The sequence below is a fragment of the Cucurbita moschata genome, unplaced genomic scaffold, assembly GCF_002738365.1.
Source record: "Cucurbita moschata cultivar Rifu unplaced genomic scaffold, Cmos_1.0 Cmo_Scf00005, whole genome shotgun sequence".
NCBI lineage: Eukaryota > Viridiplantae > Streptophyta > Magnoliopsida > Cucurbitales > Cucurbitaceae > Cucurbita > Cucurbita moschata.
In genome coordinates this window covers 5,753,807-5,772,862 of record NW_019268521.1, presented here as the reverse complement: position 1 = coordinate 5,772,862, position 19,056 = coordinate 5,753,807, and the positions used below count along the sequence as shown (strand labels likewise).

At 38.0% G+C, this 19,056-nt stretch overlaps 3 protein-coding genes and 1 non-coding gene across 4 annotated transcripts; 2 read left to right on the top strand and 2 right to left on the bottom strand.

The window, feature by feature from the left end:
• Positions 1 to 72: 72 nt before the first annotated feature.
• On the bottom strand, positions 73 to 4,896 carry LOC111443355 (interferon-related developmental regulator 1-like). Its single transcript, XM_023081138.1, has 13 exons — positions 4,596 to 4,896; positions 4,165 to 4,333; positions 3,875 to 3,955; positions 3,061 to 3,143; positions 2,867 to 2,979; positions 2,659 to 2,769; positions 2,435 to 2,544; positions 1,641 to 1,953; positions 1,466 to 1,543; positions 1,337 to 1,387; positions 1,117 to 1,206; positions 854 to 931; positions 73 to 344 (listed from the first exon to the last, which is right to left on the bottom strand). The coding sequence occupies exons 1-13, from the start codon at positions 4,603 to 4,605 to the stop codon at positions 303 to 305; spliced, it is 1,329 nt and encodes a 442-aa protein (XP_022936906.1). The 5' UTR covers positions 4,606 to 4,896; the 3' UTR covers positions 73 to 302.
• A 415-nt stretch (positions 4,897 to 5,311) lies between these two features.
• LOC111443356 (cyclin-D5-2-like) lies at positions 5,312 to 10,419 on the top strand. Its single transcript, XM_023081139.1, has 8 exons — positions 5,312 to 5,567; positions 6,020 to 6,136; positions 6,604 to 6,684; positions 8,015 to 8,648; positions 8,740 to 8,826; positions 8,906 to 9,197; positions 9,299 to 9,438; positions 9,519 to 10,419. The coding sequence occupies exons 4-8, from the start codon at positions 8,442 to 8,444 to the stop codon at positions 9,732 to 9,734; spliced, it is 942 nt and encodes a 313-aa protein (XP_022936907.1). The 5' UTR covers positions 5,312 to 5,567; positions 6,020 to 6,136; positions 6,604 to 6,684; positions 8,015 to 8,441; the 3' UTR covers positions 9,735 to 10,419.
• A 1,623-nt stretch (positions 10,420 to 12,042) lies between these two features.
• LOC111443353 (calcium-transporting ATPase 1-like) lies at positions 12,043 to 17,618 on the bottom strand. The gene is made up of 7 exons (XM_023081136.1): positions 16,908 to 17,618; positions 15,811 to 15,865; positions 13,773 to 15,724; positions 13,355 to 13,513; positions 13,111 to 13,282; positions 12,723 to 13,021; positions 12,043 to 12,602 (listed from the first exon to the last, which is right to left on the bottom strand). Exons 1-7 carry the CDS (start codon positions 17,082 to 17,084, stop codon positions 12,354 to 12,356), a joined length of 3,063 nt encoding a protein of 1,020 aa, XP_022936904.1. The 5' UTR covers positions 17,085 to 17,618; the 3' UTR covers positions 12,043 to 12,353.
• Positions 17,619 to 18,916: 1,298 nt separating this feature from the next.
• Positions 18,917 to 18,990, top strand: TRNAT-AGU. The gene has a single exon. It is a non-coding gene; the product is annotated as a tRNA-Thr (tRNA).
• The last annotated feature ends 66 nt before the right edge of the window (positions 18,991 to 19,056 follow it).

Below are 19,056 nucleotides of genomic sequence, written 5' to 3'. Positions count from 1 at the left end.
AAATACTTTTTATTACAAATGCCCCGTTCTAAGAGTTAGATGGATCCCAACACGGGCCCAAAATTTATGAAATAATCCGTTGTCTAATAATTATTAAATTACGTGCTAATCGAAACTAACAGTAAATCGTCAGAGCACTTACGAGGTGGGGATTCAGAATAATTCGAAATCATCAGCCCCAATTATGAACTGCGAGTAATTTATGTTCCTACTATTTTTACAATTCGTCCAACAGAAACATGGAGGCTCGCACCAGCCTTCAACAGCACCTTCTAAGTCGCAATAAATAAATACTATAATTCTCAGTCGCCCACGTTTAAAGCATAGTGTCCAATGTTTCTACCCTGCAACACGAAAGCAAAAGGATTATCCAAGCAGAAAAACAGATAAAGATATAAATGTTGATATTATCTTAAGATTAGATAACGTAAGATATTCTGTTAAGATTAGATAACGTAAGATATTCTCTTAAGATTAGATAATGTAGCCCAAGAGGACAACCTTACATAAGATATTATCTTACGATTAGATAATATCTCCCAAGAGGACACCCTTACATAAAATATTATCTAATCTTACATAAAATATTATCTAAAGATTAGATAACGAAAAGTCACGCCTACTTAGTGCCCGAAAATGCAATAGGGAAACTAGCTGAGTTTTCAGATAAATCATTTTGAGATTATGAAATATTTATCTCTAAACTTCACAGCTACTAGACCACACGCATGGTTTTTATAAGAAAACTTCATCAGCAAATCTAGCATAATCATATATTTCTCCGATCGGAGGGACTGATAAACAATTCTTTTTGTTTAAATCCTTCCCATTCTAGTAATGTGCAGAAAACTACCTCAGCTAACATTCGCTGCTTGTTCAATAGCTGAGTCCTTGCCTTATTGGCAATTGAATTTGGTGACCTGAACATCCTCTAATTAAAAAAACAAAAAACAAAAAGAAAACACGTTAATAAGATCGCCATACGTAAGGAATAGAAATTACATTATTCAATAGAAGACGTTCAACCCAAAGAATAGAAATTACATTATTCAATAGAAGACGTTCAACCCAAAAATAAATAAATAAAATAATTAATAATCATGGTGTTCCACTAACCTTTTCCGTGGTCGATATTCGATGCTCACTGTCCAAGAGAAATTTTTTCTTCGGAGTGAACCCAAAGACATCATGAAGGAATACATTCTCCTATTACATAAAATAGGGAGTAGAATAATATTAGAAAGCTGGAAGTCACAGGAATGCTACCGGCCGATTAATAATCAACCGAACAATTAAAAAAGACGTGTATTGGCATACAAACGGCCGAGAAACAAACCTGCATGTGCTTAACAAACCCTCCTCCAAGAATGTGCTTTAAGAAGTTCAGCTGTGAAAGCTTATAAATTTAGTGTTACAAAATGAACATAAAAGTTAAACAATTTTCACACAACAAAAAGATGGGAACCTGAATCAGTTGACTCCATGTTGAAGTCTGCAACAGATCTCCTCCAATCTTAATCGAAGTTTCAGGACAATAACCATCCTAACATAACAGAACGGATAATCAAATAAGCCTAAAAAGAAAAGGATATGAAGATCGACACATGCAAAGAAGAAATAAAGATGTGATGTAGGTGTACCTCAAAAAACTCCAAGATATCTCGAAATGTATTCCGCTGGGAGTTGAGATCTCTCTTAGCAGAACCCTTACCACCGGCTTCCATCGAGAGGCCTTTCACTTGATTCAAAATTTTTCCCTTCAGTCCCTGTATATGTATGAACCAGTCACGCTGTTTACTTCCCTCTAGGGCGGAGCCATCAGTTGATCCTCTAGCTTCAGCAGAAAACTTCTCCAATCTGCCTATCTCAAAAAGCAACGCCAGAGCTTCACCAGCAGCAATGCGTACAGAACGGTCATCCTTGTCCAGAAGACTTGATAAATATGATATTGATCTGAATGTTTGCAGTATTAGAATTCATTAATCGTCACATATGGTGCCAAAACTTTAAATTCTTCTTTGCAGAGGGAAAATTCAAAACTACAAGCATAGTAGGGTTCTCCACACATTTTGACTTGGTTTTTTACTTTAGAACCTTTGTGGAAAGAAACTGTATTGCCCCATCAAAGGGGCAAAATCACATCATAATTCAGATAACATAAAACGTAGTACATTTTCATACAAGGCAAACATTTCTTTATATATTTATTTACCAAATTTTCATGAACTGCGAACATTTATTTGCACATTTATTTATCATTTTAACACAACCAACCCCAATGATGCTGTTTCATACCTAGACATGCAAATTATGATATCAACCCATTAACAATCACACTCAAGCCAATATCAAAAGATTGAGGTTTCTTGCAAAAATAATAATAATAAATCAATCAATAGCAAAAGAGGAAGCTGCATAACAAAAGTTTACTAACTCTTGCCAATCTTTGGAATTAAGTTTCAACCCGTCCATAGTCGTAAGGACAAAGGACCATGCAGACACCATAGCTGTTATGATAGCTGCCGATTGCCTGGCTGCAACTACCTGTGAAATTTGAAGAGCAGGCAACAAATGAACAATAAATGTAAATTTGATAAAATTTCTCGTCCTAAACCCTAAACAAACAACAATAATAAAGGAAGAGACATTAGGGATTACATTTTGTCCTAGTTTGGGAATGACAACTTGCCACATGAGCTGCAACGACCGTTCAATTTCCTCCATGTCATTTCCTCCAACAAAAGTGATAACTGCCAAGCATTCGAGCAGCTGAAGAAAATTAATCATCCCAAATCAGTCGAATGAAAATCATCTAGTTATTTTATAATTAAATTAAATTTCAGATTAAATATATTATATCAAATACCGATATCTTTGAGGACTCCGATCCAGATCTAAGAGCCTGAGAAATTGAGGGAATTGATTCTGACAATATTTCCCGAGCATTGTCACCCTCACCCACTGTTAAAGCTAATAATCCTACAGATTATATATGATCATAAAATTAATTGGCATTTGGATACACAGTAATTGAGAAGGCTAATGTCATCAAACACCTACCAATTGCACGAGAAGCCAAGGATATTTCCTTGCTGGAACCCTTTTTGATAGAATTCAGACATTGATGAAGCAGAGTAGCAAATCTGGTCAAAGGAAGAAAAGTGCAATCAATCAACATGCATGTGCTTTTTCCTTTTACCTTTTTACCCCCAATAGGACTATGATTGCATCAAAGTTGCATCATATAAAAGGGGGGAAATGAGACTCTTACATTATGCTTGGCTAAAAATTTAATTTGATAAAACTAAAACGAAATGAAGAAATGGTAAAATTATAACTTAATGGCTAAACTATGGGTACTGAATTGCCATTATCACCATGTTGTCATGTTTATGACAACAAAATAAGTAGGCTCACAGTAATATTTGTGGTAGCCACTCACATTGGCTGAGATTGAGAATTCTTACATCTAAGTTTGGGGATTTGTAAGAAATAATTTTTTAAGTATTTTGTTAGTTGGATTTTGAGATCCATCTGTTAGTTGGTTTCTCTGAAAAATATTCCAACACGAGTACAAAAGAGGAATACGATTTCTTCCCCAGACAAAATCTCTCAGATGAATGAAATATCTCTTTCCTTTACCCCCACTTTGGGCAGTTCTTTACGATTGCAACAGACTACATTCTGCAAAACTAACTACATTTAATCAAGAAAGTGAATGAAAGCAACCCTGCCATTTTTCACTCTTAGAAACAGTACCCGAGAAAAATCATAGGAGAACGTGCCATGCTATAAGCAAAACAATGGAAGAATTGAAGCCCGCGTTTGAAATTAGAAACATTTGCACGGAGAGAGTGCGTGAAGGAGTGCTTACTTCTTTTCCACAAATTGATGTTGCAAATTGTTGTTGAGATTTTCTATGATTGATGCCAGCGCTTTCTCTCTTGTGGAACCCCTACATTGCAGAAGTCAAACATAATTTACTCCAAGTTTCAGAACTATGTAAGATTCTTTTTATATAAAAAAAAGAAAAAAGTACCAACAAGCTATAAACTACAATGGGGCAACGGCTGCGGCTACTAGTGACAAGACCAAATTGCATTAATTTTATTCTAGGAGTAAAAATATTTAGCACGAAGAAGCGTTCAAGCACTAGAAGAATACCTCTTCTCATACAAAGCATCAAGAGCTTGATCAAGTATAGTATCTTGGTCAAATTGAAAATCCTCAATCCCTACAACAGACATACGATCAGACCGCGTAGTCGATGAAGAACTCACACTAATATCATCATCACTATCCACCGCTGGAGAATTTTTTCGCTGAGTTTTACCTGTCAAGAAGAGACAACATCAATACCAAACCCTTGTAATTATCAATCTGCACAGTGAAACACTAAATCCAGACTATTTCAGAATTACAATCCAGAGAGAAAAATAGAAACACTCCAGGAGGAAAAGTCAACCAATCTATAGATGAAAAAGGAACAAGAAAGTAGACAAAAGGCCAGAGAAATTTCGTTCACAAATAAAACAGCAAATAGGCAGCCTCGATTATCGATAAAAACTACCAAAGAGAACGAAAAGAAAACTCACGTCTTCCCATTTGTACAGACCACGGTGGCTCCTCCCTTCAATAGACGTCAATTAGAACTAGAAGGCTGCTTAAAAATCTGAGAACGAAAAAGTTTCGGAGAAAAAAGATGAACAGAATCTAATGGAACTGAAACGAGAATGGAGCAACACTTGGATGAATGGAAGAAAAAACTCGCCATCAAATTTGTCGAATGCAGGGAAAATGAAAAAAAAGGAAAATTTCGGAGAAAAACAAATTAGGGCTTTTATAGGGAACAAAAGAAAACAACCTATGAGATGCAGGACCTTTAAAACTCTCGACGGTCCCAAAGGGGATCGTTCGCGCCGTGGTAAAAAAACGTAACCAATATTCGCTGAACCTGTGGTTGCCTGGAGATGATGACGTGGATAGAATAATCACCGTCTGATGCCAGGGAGCTGTTGGATACGGGACCCACGAAGGAAAGAAGTCGGCGCCGTTTGGAGATGGACACGTGGCAAATGGTTTGGAACCAATTGAGAGGTAAGAAAAACACGTGCGTTTGGATATTGGATCGCGTGAGGGATACGCCGGCTTGCATCTCTCCCCATATGAATTTTGGGCCTCAGTCCTCTCATCGAAGGCCCAAATTTATTAATTGGGCCTATTGCTGACTGTTCGTTTCAGAATTGGGCCCAGAAGAGTTCGCCTCAGATATTTGGTTGCGGCAATCTGCGGCGTTTCAGAATTACCCGGCTTCGGCGGGTGACTGCTGCAGCGACCCGCGCTCGCACGATTCCCCTGTTCCGACAGCGACAATCGCTTAAAACGAACCTCGAATCGCTTCGAGTTCTTGTCCCATGCTCCGATTGATCTCGGATCTGAAAAACCGCGATTCGACGGCTTCAGTTCGTGCCCCACTCGCCTCTTTGTTTCAACTTCTTCGCTCTCCAAGAGATTCTCTATATGCCATTGCACTTCGGGTATCTAAACCTATTGGCCATTGATTGACGGTATATAATTTCAGTTAGAACTATACGTTTTTACTTCTTGTCATATTCATTCATGGATCTATATGTTCATACATTATAATTATAACAGTTTACTGATTAAGTTAGATTAGATAGTGATACATTACTCTCTGACTGCTAACATATGCCCTACCATTTGATTCATTCGCTATCCTCTTCTGGCTTTCATATTTTGTGATATTTTATATTAATCAGTTAGATTGGAAGCCACCCCATGTCATTAATCATTGTGGATAGCAAATATAGAACTTTAGTTTTCAAAAGATAGCTAAATATAGGATGCGTGGTTGATGAAAAGCACAGATTCGTTAAAAGTAGAGCATAGAAGAGATCACCTGCAACAAAATTCCCAATAGAGGTTTTCATTTTCCATTTCCCTCGAACTCATGTCATTTTCAAATCAAAATCCAAACTGCCCCCTGAAATATTGACAGAAGCAATCCAAATTTGGTTGGAGACTGACATCCAAGAGGAAACCAAGAGAAAAAGAAAGGGCTATGTGTGTTATGAATCCATGATTGATCATTAAAGCATGGAGAGGAATGGGCAAGGTATGTTTGAATACACACATCCTCTTTATCCTCCTGCCCCTTGTGGTTGCTTATATTGTGTCATCTGCTTGTCATAGACCACTTGTTTTTATCAAAAATACCCATTTGATGCCAATTCACTGCCCCCCATGTGCTGCACACTTCCCGCTTGGATCGGCAAGAAATAAGAGACCGACCGATCTGCAGGGTGCAGGGTGCAGGGTGCAGGCGCAGGCCAGTCAAACCCTCGGAATTTGACTACTGCAAGTTCAGGTGGGGACAGAACCATAACCATAACCAGAACTACAGAACCGTTTTCTATTAATGTGCGTGATAAGCAAAACTTACTTTTACTGACAAACCCACTTGGTATTTTCAATCTTCCTCCTCACCGACATCCACCTAACTCCCACCACTATTCCATTGGTTTTGTTTCCACTTAATTTCCTTATTTATGTTGTTTTTGTTTTCGCACATGGGAGTTGCAGAGAAATGGAGGCCGGAAGTGATTGATTGTGAAAGATTGAAGATTTCCTTGCAATTCCGATGGGGCGTTAAAGGGCGCAAAGGTACAGCCATGGGCTTCCCGTTGGTTTTTGCAATTGCCTTTTGATTATCATCATCTTCAAGGCAAGAGCTTGGGTATTGCTTTAAAGGCATACCCAAGTTCTGTCACTCTAATATATTGCTTCTGCCTTTTGATTACCATCATTTTCATGGATCAAAGGACTATTTTATTCGACATATATCAATTTTTTAATTAGAATTTTTAATAGAAAGAGAAGAAATCTCGTTTTCTTAATATAAATAGACTCCTAATTTGAGAAAAACAGAGAAACAAAACATTTTTTTATAAAAAAACCTCTCCCTAATATACATCTTGAAACTTCTTAGACGATATATGCTATTACATTTTCTATCTTAAAATTTTTTTTTACTTGTACTTATTCAATATTTTTAAAAATTAATAAATAGGTTAGACATTAAGATAAAGGTCTATTACACATAAAATTAAAAGGTTTAAGTTAAAAATTAATGTTTAATTAAAAAAACACATTAAACATTGCAGGAGAGATAATTATATATTTAACTTATATATGTATAATTTGAAACATAGTTTAAAATATTTAAATTTATTATATGGAAAAAGTTGATGAGAAGGGACAAAAAGCTATGGAAGAGATGGCAATTTTGAATTTGGGTGGGTAGCAAATGCCAAGGGGGTATCATTCAGGCCCGTGGACCAACTTTTGGACACGACTATTTGGGATTCTCTTAATTTATTACCACTAATTAATTATTTAATAAATATTCTAATTATACGTAACATTGTTGTGATATTTGTATTAATTGATTATTCTATTTTCATTCTAAATTAGTATTAAATATTATTCAGTGATATTCAATAAAGGAAAATTACATTATTTCCTCTTTTTCATCTCAAATTAAATCTCACTTGTAATTTTCTTTTCCAAATAGACCCTTTGATATTGTCCAAAGAAAAAAGGACATAAAATGACTACCCTTAGAGGCCTGAATTAGAAAGAATGAGGGGTAAAAATGTCTTTACACTTTCTAAATTCCGTAAAACCTAGATTTATCGTTAATGACTAAAAAATAAATTTAGGGTTCGAAATTCTCACGCCACTCGAGTCACGGTCATCAACCTTTTTACCAAAAAAAATAAGTCTATCCATTTTTGGAATGAGAGAAATGCAAGTGTAAGGAAAAAGGTAAAGTAATAAACTTAGTTAAAATTATTGAGATAAATTAATAAATTTAAAAAGGAATAATTGTAATTTTACGAAGGAAAAAATAAGGTATTGGGTGCGGTTACAGAATACAGAAAGTACTTGCTTCCAGTACGGTGCTGACCTATGGTATTCATATAAATGGCAGAGAGAGAAGTGTAGCGTGATTGGTGCGTGTATCTCACTTGCGTATATTCAAGCAGTCCCAGTTAAGTCCAATACAAGCCAGCGACCCCAGCCCTCGAGTCAAATTCTAGTCTCCTCTTCAAAACCCAACAGGCATTCTCTCTCTAAAACCTCTTATAACCAAAGGGGGCTTTCTATAATTTCGCCACGTTCTGAGAATACCCAGATTGGTTTCTTAATCCCTCCCCCTTCTTCTGTAACTGCTGAAGAACAACTCTGCTTTTGGGGCCTTCAATTCTGCCCCTCATCTCCCCACTTTCCCTTGTCCTCGCTTTGTGGCTCTAGATTTGCGTTTCTTTCTTCTTTTTTCGTTTTTTTTTCGCAGTTTCTTAGAAATCGGATCCCCTCTTGAATGTGATAGAGGAAAAGGGGTATTGATTGTTGTTGAAATGGATGATAATGGAGGCTGTTTGGACGAGGAGATTGTGGATGAAGGCACATTCGTTGACATTGGAAATCGAAGCCCAGCAGAGGATGATTATGTGGATACGTTACTTGCGAAGGAGACAAGTTTTGGGTTTGGGAAAGATAAATCTTTGGTGTTTGGGAACTGGGTCAAATGTGCCCGTTTGGAAGCAATTGCATGGATTCTCAAAGTCAGCGTTTTCTAGACCCTTTTTCGTTTTTGTGGATTGTTCTTGCGTTTGATTCAATTCAATTCAATTGATGATTGTTCTAATTTCACAGACCAGAAATGTGTTTGGATTCAGTTACCAGACGGCTTATCTTTCGGTGATATACTTCGATCGGTACCTTTCGCGGAGGGCCATTACTGTAAGCTTCACTTTCTTCCCATTTCCTCCGGCAATGACTTGTTAGTTTGGTCTGTTAATCCAAAACTCCATGAGTGCAGAACGAGAAGGTGTGGGCGATTAGGCTATTGGCAGTGGCTTGTCTGTCGTTGGCGGCGAAAATGGAAGAATTGAAGGCTCCAGCGCTGTCACAATTTGCAGTGGATGATTTCATCTTTGAAAGTAAGGTAATCCAAAGAATGGAGCTTTTGGTGTTGAACACATTGGAATGGAAGATGGGTTCAACCACTCCTTTCTCCTTCATTCCTCATTTCATATCTAAATTAAGCATTGAATCCCCACCAAGCAGTAAGGTTTCTGAGATCCTCGAACTCATCTGGGTTATGATTAGAGGTAGTTTCAGTTTCACACAACCCATTTCCATCAATTTCTCAAAACACTAAACTTCTTCAACCAAATTTTGATCATTACATACTTTCAAATCTTGAATCCAGAAAGGAGTACAGAGAACCATCGGCCTTCTGTAGTAGCAGCCGCCGCAGCCATTTTAGCAGCAATGGATGACAGATTACTAACAAGGAAGGCCTTGGAGTTGAAGATGAAATCCATTTCGCAATGTAGATATCTTGAAGTAGTAAGTTTCATTAAAGAAACTGTGACCCTATTTATATTTATTCCATAATTCGATTAAGTTTAACCCTCCTTTGTTCGCAGGAAGAGGTGGTTTTGTGTTACAATCTGATGCAAGAGCTCATATTGGAAAAATGTAGAGAAGGAGCAGAGTGTTTGAAATCACCAACCCAAATGAAATCCATGGATTGTTCAGAGAATTCTTCAGTAACATCAGCGATTGCCTTGAAAAGAAAACAGCTAAACTTCATAAACTTCGATGAAAAGTGTGGTGTGGCTGATGGAAAGCGGCCCCGGTAGAGGGGAAAAAAATGATAATTTGGGGTTTTATGACGCAGTAATTGCTTGAATTGTTGGTTAACCAATGAAGCTTTCTCTCAGTATACAACCAATGATGAAAGAACAGAGAAACTTAAAGGGAAATGGCAGATGTATTGGGGCTGCACCTGCACGAAAAAATAGCAGAAGTGAAAGGTGAAGAAGAAATAAGGGAAGGAGGACCAGGAAGGCATTTGGGGGAGGAGGAGGGCTTGAAAGAAAGCCGCTGCTTATAGGGGACATCTATCCTCTTACTCACTTGATGTTCACTCTCTCTTTTGTTAATTGATTATTTGTTTTTGTATTGCTTTTAAAGATTATGGGGTTTTTTTAGCTGTGTCTGGGAAGCCCTGGGGATGCTTTCTTGGGTTCTTTGAAAAGGGTGTAAGAAAGTTAAGAAGTGAAAGAGGGTGTGGGGGTGGGGGAAGTGTTGGAAAGGAGGTGAGGAGTGATGGACAAGCTCTGTTTACTGTGATTTGATGCCTCTTTGCTTGGTTTTAGCCTTCAAAAATGTTTGTTTTTAGGTGGGGCCAAGCTCTTTTCCCTGTACTAAAAGAGAAGAGAAAGATTTAGAGGCTAAACCTGGCTGGTTTTTTTCCAAGACCCTTTTATATTTTTGTGTGTAATATGATTAATAAAACTTGAATGATACTGTGGTCTGTGGAGTGTGTGCGTTTTCCCAATACACACGGTTTAACACAGAGCCAAAAAGGCTCACATTAAAGACCATATCCATCCAACGAAGACGGGATTGGAGCCATCAACGTAAAAGCCAACTATTGTTTGGCATTTACAAAAGGATGGATGGATATCCCAACAACGAGGAAATGAAAGTCAATTGAAAGTTGAAACTAAAAACAGATCTACCCATTCGCCGAGGCGAAGAAGGTTAGAGAGTCTTCATTCGCATTCACCGAGGACAGAGAAAGCAAACAAAAGGCAGTCCTTTGGGGATGGGCGGCATCAGATGAGTAGAAATTGTTTGGGATACACACTGTGTGCGGTGTGCAGTTGTCAGTAGAATTGTTCTTTTGCTGAAAGAGCTACAGAAATCCAAGCTGTGCACTCAAAAAAACATAGCAAAATTAAGTACCACTACCACAAATGGTACTTTCCTTTTTGCGTGGATTCCTCTTATTGGCTTTTGAAAACACCATCAAACTCGAAAGCTACTGCAAGTTTTTCCATGAGGTGGTACAACTTCAACTTTTTCACCCATATGTTATCCAGCATTGGCCAAGTGATTCAGAAGCTAAGTTGGTCGACTGCAATCTTTTTCTTTGAATGTACAATAAAGACAGCAAATGCTAAAGGGCTTTTGAAGGGTGGGTGTGAAATCTCAAATCGGTTGGAGAAATGAACGAAACATTTCTTATAACGATATAAAAACCTCTTCCTTAAAAGTCCGTTCTAAAACTGTGAAGTTGAAGTTGACGGCAATACATACCGAGTCAAAACAGACAATATCTATTAGGGAGGAGCATAATTGATAGCATAAATCCCTTAGATATGATATGCGGAGGAAAATAAAAAGGGAAAGATGTCTAGTTAAGAGTGAGATGTATCTTAATGAAGTGACCAAGGCTCTATTCTTCTTTTGCACACAATGTGTTTTGATGATGATTGATAGGTTAGAGCGGTGCTAAAGCTTAAGCTGCCATTCCGAAATTTGGTAGAGATAGAGAGACTTGCCCCCACTGTCAAAGGGATTTCTTGTTTCAGCCCTTTTCAGCGCTCCTGTATCCCTCTCAAGGAAAAGCCTCATTCATTATCTTTGAAAGACTCTAGTAGAGCGAAAAAAGAAGAGGGAGATTACATGGTCTACTATAGTTCCAGACCATTCCAAATCGCATCGACTTGCACAGTTTGATCATTACTTCAATGTTAATTAGTATAATCATTGTCATAAGCTATGTAACCACCCACAATTTTAAAACGAGTCTACTATGGAGAGAGTCTAGCCTAGCTCTAATACCATTGGTAATGGTCCAAGCCTACCCTAAGTCAAAATTGTCCTCTTTGAACATAAAGAAGTAATGTATCTATGGATCTTCTAGAGTGGTAAGACTCTATTATTAGGAATGCAACTAGTATCACAGCAGACACCAAACGTGTCAGCAAAGATGTTGGGCCCCTAAGGGGATGGATGGTGAGATTCCACGTCAGTTCATTCCAAGTGAAAACCTCCCCCGAACAGAGATATTTTCTGTTTTAAAATCCGGAAACCCATAAAGGAAAGTTGAGATGGCTGCAGTTTCAAAAAGATTCAATACCAAACAAGACACCATCATGCCTCAAAGAAGGTCCGGGCAAATGTAATAAATAAATAAAAAAAAACTACTAAAAACTGTTGATTGTAAACGATGCTCTAACAAAAAAGTAACTAAGCAATAAGTCAAAAGAAATGAGCTATAAATACAAGCAAGGACCCTTCATGATTCAAAACTGATGTCCAGTAAAGCTTCCTTTTAAAAAAGAAAAAAAAAAAAAAAAGAATTCGATGGTTGGCAACTTTTGAGTCTAAATATACAGAAAAGATCTTCAATTTCGTGAGGTAATAACCCCAATAAATTGGGCAAAGCAATTAAGAAGTTACCAATTTCAGTCTGATCCTACCGGAATCATCTTCAAAGCTGCTGCAATTGGCATGCCAAGAAATCCAAATAACACGGTGACAAACCATTGCTGGAAGTTAAGAGGATAGGTGTTCGCAAATGTTCCCAGGTATTGGATGATAATGATCTGGAAAAGGACAGTGCAAGCAAGCACTACCACAAACACGTAGTTCTTCAATATTCCTTCAAACACATTTATCTTTTCCATGTCTCTTGAGCTTATCTCATTGAAAACCTACCAAGGACCAGCAATTATCAACAGTAAATTTAGTCAGAAGGACTGCTAGAATCAGATAGAGAATATTAATCGATCAGGCATCTGTATAAAGGTAAAGAATTTGGGTAAACAAATTACCTGACAAAAGACGAATGCATTGAAAATCAGTGTATTCAATATCAATCCAGAGTCGGGGCCATCAAGATGAAAAAGAGCCTGTCCTCTTGTTTGGAGATACCAAATTATAACAAACTGATATAATGACTGCCCTAATATATTTCTCCACATCACATTGCTAATGAAATTTCCTTTCCGACCAACTGGCAGTCTCTTCATCAAGTCATCAGTAGGAGGCTCAGTTGCCAATGCAAGTGCTCCGAGTGTGTCCATTATCATGTTCACCCAAAGCAGTTGCACAGCAGTGAGGGGAGCATTTCCTGAGAAAATATCATCCAAAAAATTAAGTATTTCCACAATATTCCCATAGGGAAGGGAGATTATAACTTCAAAATAAATGTCAGCTAACCTGTCAAACAGGCTGAAGAAAAATTGACAAGAAGTGCAACCACGTTCACTGTTAGCTGAAACTGGACAAACTTTTGGATATTTATGTAGACTGAACGCCCCCATTTAGCAACAGTAGCAATTGTAGAGAAGTTGTCGTCAAGAATTATTACATCAGCACTCTCTTTTGCAACCTACATTTACGTTTTATGTCATTGAAAAGTAGAGTAAAAGATTAATTATTTAAGACAATTATCGAATAGTACCTCAGTTCCAGCAATGCCCATAGCTAATCCAATATCTGCTTCGTGTAGTGCCGGAGCATCATTTGTTCCATCCCCTGTAACTGCAACGACTTCTTGAAAAGTGGTTCGTAAGTGCTTTACAAGGGTATGTTTATCCATTGGTGAAGATCGAGCCATAACCTGTGCAAGAAATACCAAAATTTCTTCAGCACACCAATTCTTACGGGGCTAATATCAAGAGGACCCATGATGCCCCACTAAACTAGCTGAGAAAAAAAAAACGGGCAACTCCAACGAAAAATGGCAATGACAAGAACTAATTTGTCTATGTTAGTCCCCAAATCGACCCCCAACTTCGATTTTGTCCAATATTTCGGTTTAAAATAATAGCTAAAGTGATAGTATTATAGTTCCGAAATCAAAATTCTTTAATATGTACCTGAATTTTTGGTACTATTTCACTCAATTCTTCCTCCTTTTTCTCCCGGAATTCAGGACCTTCAATTGCTATACCATCGTCAGTCAAAATCCCACATTCCCTGGCAATTGCTTTGGCGGTGGTGATGTTATCTCCCGTAACCATCCGTACGGTAATACCGGCGGCCTTGCAAATTGCAACGGACTCCTTAACACCCGGACGAACGGGATCCTTGATACCAACAATTCCTATGCACGTGTAGCCACTAGCGGGAATCGTACTTTCAGACTTGTAATCGCCTTCAATGTCCATATAAGCCAGGCACAAAGTTCGAAGAGCTTCACCCGCAAATTCTTCGATGGTTTCCTTCAAAAAGTCGGTGGACTCTTCATTGAGAGGAATTGCTTCACCGTTGGAGTCGAGAACTTTATCGCATGAAGCTAAAACTATCTCTGATGCGCCTTTGCTGTGCGCGCGGAAGCCACCGGCCGGGAGCTCCAAAACAACCCCCATTCGCTTCTTCACAGAATTGAAGGGCTCGACTCTCGCGATTTTTGACTTTTGGCGTTCTTCTTGGAAATCCCCACCAAGCAGAAGGCCGAATTCCAGTAGAGCAGACTCCGTGGGCGTCCCAAGTACCTCATTCTTGCCATCTTTGTTCTTGACGACTTCTCCACCAGTGTTGTTAAATATTGATTGTAGTAAAATATCAACAGCGGAATCGGGAAGCTCTGAACGATAATCGGAACATTTGCTAGAATTGCTAACTTCCTTGACCTTGCTGCATATGCAGGCTTTCACAACAGTCATGTGGTTAGTCGTCAATGTCCCAGTTTTGTCACTACAAATAGTAGTAGCTGATCCCATTGTCTCACAAGCAGCCAAGTTCCTGACTAGTGCCTTATCGTTCATCATCTTTTTCATGGCAAAAGCAAGGCTCAGTGTCACTGCCAAAGGCAGCCCTTCAGGCACTGCAACCACAACAATAGTTACGGCGACAGCAAAGAATTCCAAGACTTCCATTGCTTCATCTCCGGACCAGCTCAAGTAAGACCCTTCTTGTAGCTTGCGAGTGAACAATCCTTGAACCAATACAGCGAAAGTTATGACAGCAAAAAACAGGCCTATTTTACCAATAATTGTTGCCACCCCATTGAGCTTTACCTGCAACGGAGTCTCATCATCTCCACCTTCACTAAGAGTGGCCATCAGTTTGCCCCATTGGGTTCTCATGCCAACAGAAGTCACAACCATCTTACACGAACCATCCTGAACCTTTGTTCCGGACAAGAGGAAAGGATTTTGAGAGCTTACGTTAACAGGTTCGCTCTCACCTGTTAAACTAGATTCATTTATCAGAAGAGAATACCCCGAAACGAAAAGTCCATCTGCTGGTACCTGATCACCCACGGCAAGATGAACAATATCACCAGGAAGAAGTTCGTATATAGAAATCTTTTGTCTCAGCCCATTTCTGGTAACCTGAACGTTAATTTTCTTCTTTTCCCTGTCCAAATCCATGAACTGAAGCGATTGCCTATAGTCACTGGTGGCAGTGACAAATACAACAAGCAAGATACTCGCAACAATGCCAAGCCCATCATGAGCACCCTTTGGCCATCCTTCCATCACTATGCCAACAAAAAGGGAAACAACAGAACAGAAAGCGAGTATCATGAGGGTCGTATCCTGGAGAGCTTCCCAAACAAAGAGCCAAAATCCTCGAGGTGGGCTTTCGGTGAATTTGTTAATTCCATAAATGTGTTGTCTTTTCTTGATCAAATGGTCTGTAGTAGGAATGCCTGTCTCCGTTGATGTGCCAAGCTTAGTTGCAATACCCTCAGCACCCCCATGAATCTTCAGCTTCTTCACGTCATGTCCATCAACAATGGAGCCCGCTTCATCTGCACAGATTTCAAAACCTGCTTGCCTGACCTCTTCAGGCACAACGTAGTCAGGGGACAAATCCAACCCTGCAGGCATTCAAAGACAGTGCAACGTGAATTACTGATCTGTAACCTTAGTTTTAAGCTGATCGCATAATCAAGACCTTACTAACCATTGATGAACTGAAGCGCTGCTTGTGAAACCAAAACTGCAACTCTAAACTTCTCCTGCAACGGTTGTTGAAAAAAGAAGAATTGAGCATCAAAATCAGAAGCAACAGCATAGAAAGGAAAATCGTATAACGGGATGTAGTTGTTGTTCAGGGTTGAACTCCAATGCACAATAGAAATTTGTGGAAAAGCAAGAAAACATTCCAATCTTTCAGTCCTGGAAACAATGAATATTCATCGAGTCTATATCCCGAGCCACAACTTGCAAAACCACAGATCGCAAGTTATGATACATGAAACAAATTTCCTAGGTGGTCACTAGTTCTTATGGTATGATGTTTGTAAGACCTTGCAACCAGACAATTACAGAAGATCCCATGATATCAACCCAAGGGAAACACCAGGCTAACAATATCAAATTGATGAGCCGTTCATCTGCCTCATTCTGCCATAACCATTTAGATGAGTGAATTTCAGGTTGACTCTCGAGAACGACGCTTTTCCGTTCCGGTGGGTTTGGCTGGATTTTTTGAAGAATGAAAATTGTATATGATTAATTAAATGTAATTTTCAATGTTTTCATGTTTTGGGTTCCTTGGTCAAAAGTGTTTTCATGAAGGAGCACTTCGAAAGTACAAAAGTCATCCTACACCTTAATTTGAAAACTATTCTAAAGAATTGTTAGGACTTTGAAAGTGTTTCACAGGAAATCATGTGAACATCTACTCTTTTCACTCTTGCTTAGTCGTTCATATAATGGGTCCCATTCAGTGGAAATAGTCGATTCAAAAATTAGAAAGGAACACCTACACCAACTTTCCTTACTTTCTACGCCCACTTGCCAGTATTCACGAGTTCTGAAAAAATGGCATGAGACTAGTTGTGGTGAAAGCTCATGGTGTCTTCTATTTTTCTTTGAAGAAAGAACACATGGAATTGAAGATACAAAAAGCAAAGAGAACGGACTGATTATTCGAATTCAGTAACTTCAGAACGTCCGTCCACTAAAACACATCAAGTTCATCGAGTCAATAAACTACTGCAGGTTCAAGTAAATGTTGGAAAAAAAAGGGGTCAATAATTAGGAGAAATGAGATACCTGATTGGAGCGTCTAATAGCATCGGCCTCAAATCGTTTAGATAGATTGGCAGTAAATCGAAACCTCCGTTTCCGATTCTTCACCAACCAGCAAAGCTGCCTCCATCTCTGAAGCGCTTCTTCCGACGAGTTCTTCGGCTTTACTTCACCGAAATTCTCGTTCAAATAATTTTCCATCCCCACTGTATTACCTTCTGAGCTTCAACTTCAAGATCTACAGTTACTAAAGAAAAACAAAATTTCCAGATCTTGCTTCAGCTTCAAGTTCAACACAAAAATCAATCCACGACAAAGGGCGTGAAGAACGGGGTGATCACACAGACAGACACAAACAGAATCGTGTGAAGAACAAACAGTCAGCAATAGCGCGGAAAATATAAAAAGAATCAGTCCCTCCGAATCCTCGATCTGATGTGATAATCTGTAATTAAGTTTCACTTGTTCTACTGTGACCAGAAACAAAGAAACATGCGCAATGAAGAAGGAACAGAGAGGATTAATTGGTCTAAATTGAAGAAAAGGGAAAGACAACCTCTGATTCTTCAGCAGCGTCGTATTGACTCCATGGCCTACGGAAGCTGGTTCTGTAATGTTTTATAATTGGTTGGTTTGGGACCAGGACCATCAACTTTGACCTCGATTCCTGTGAACGGAAGGTGTTCAGAAATTTCTTCCTCCCACACGCTTTCTTACTCGTTTGCTATTTACTTCTCTGCTCCTGTAAATATTGAATCCCATTTTCTCTCCTTTTTTCATTTTTGATCCTTTTTATTTTAAAAATAGTTTGTTGTTTTGTTTTTTATTTTTATTTTTAAAAATATCTTAATTTCTTTTATTTCATGGAAACCTCCTTCCTGCATTAAATAAAGTAGTTGTGTGAAAAATATAAATACCATCAACTTTAATATTATTCCACCTTAAATGTTATGACTGACAAAAAGGGAAATTTAATTACTGTGAAACGACTTTTATTCAAAACCACTTTTTATAAATATAATTGCGTCAAATGTATCATTTAAATAAGGAAAAGGGAAAAACAAAACATCATATTTTTCTAAATATAATTACACGTATAACGTCGTCACCATTCCTCAACTCTATAGTTGGTTAGTTATTACGATCAATTCTTTTAATTGATTTTAATGTCTAAAATTGAAATTTTAGATATCAACATCAGTATTAATTATTGATTTTGAATGTTCGTTTGTATTGGTACAACTAACATCTTAAGTCCACGACATATATTGTCTTTTTTTTTAGATTTTCCTTTCGAACTTCCTCACAATGTTTTAAAACGTGTTTAGTAGAGAGAAGTTTCTACATTGTAAAAAATACTTTGTTCCTCTCTCCAATTGATTTGAAATATCACAACTCACTCACTCTCGCTAGCACACCACTCTGCCTCCGACACCATTTGTAATAACTCAAGTCTACTATTAGCAAATATTGTCTTCTTTTGACTTTTTCTTTCGGGCTTTCCCTTGAGGTTTCAAATCCAATACCATTTGTAATAACTCTAATCCACTGCTAGCAAATGTTGTCCTTTTTTTACTTTTCTTTTCGGGCTTTTCCTTAAGGTTCCAAGTCCAATTCCATTTGTAATAACTCAAACCCACTACTAGCAAATATTATCTTATTTTGACTTTTCCTTTTGGACTTTCCTTTAAGGTTTCAAAACACGTGTTACGAAAAGATTTATACACTATTATAAATAATGTTTTGTTTCTCTCTCCAATTAATGTGAAATCTGACCATGTCAAACAGATAAATTGAGGTATGTCACTGTTTTAATTTTGTAATTTACATCACAACTTGATTTACTTCATCGTAAAATCTAAATACTTTTAAATTGAGTTTTACACTCTAATTCAATTCATTTGGAAAACTTAAAATTTCATCCTACATCACTTCCAACAAAAATTAACAATAACAATTAAAAATTAAGGGGATAATTGTAATAAACTAAATTTATGTTTCTTAAACAAAAAACCTACTCCTTCGTTCGTGAAGCTCTCGTAGCTCAGTTGGTTAGAGCACCCGTTTAGTAAGCGGGAGGTCTTGAGTTCGACTCTCAACGAGAGCACAGCTTTTATTTTTGAAATATTTGTCTCGCTCAACAAAAACCGCGCTGATGCGAATTGCGAAGCGT

Bases quoted from the DNA above. Each gene is read 5' to 3' on its own strand.
- LOC111443355 (XM_023081138.1), bottom strand. The intron at 3,956-4,164 runs GTATTCTTCTAG...TCTGCAATGTAG, and splicing joins GATGCTTTGTATGAGAAGAG to GGGTTCCACAAGAGAGAAAG. The intron at 2,545-2,658 runs GTAATCCCTAAT...CAAATTTCACAG, and splicing joins TTCCCAAACTAGGACAAAAT to GTAGTTGCAGCCAGGCAATC.
- LOC111443356 (XM_023081139.1), top strand. From the start codon at position 8,442: ATGGATGATAATGGAGGCTGTTTGGACGAGGAGATTGTGGATGAAGGC. The intron at 8,649-8,739 runs GTCAGCGTTTTC...CTAATTTCACAG, and splicing joins CAATTGCATGGATTCTCAAA to ACCAGAAATGTGTTTGGATT. The intron at 8,827-8,905 runs GTAAGCTTCACT...CCATGAGTGCAG, and splicing joins TTTCGCGGAGGGCCATTACT to AACGAGAAGGTGTGGGCGAT.
- LOC111443353 (XM_023081136.1), bottom strand. From the start codon at position 17,084: ATGGAAAATTATTTGAACGAGAATTTCGGTGAAGTAAAGCCGAAGAAC. The intron at 15,866-16,907 runs GTATCTCATTTC...CAACCGTTGCAG, and splicing joins CTATTAGACGCTCCAATCAG to GAGAAGTTTAGAGTTGCAGT. The intron at 12,603-12,722 runs GTAATTTGTTTA...GGTCCTTGGTAG, and splicing joins ATGCATTCGTCTTTTGTCAG to GTTTTCAATGAGATAAGCTC.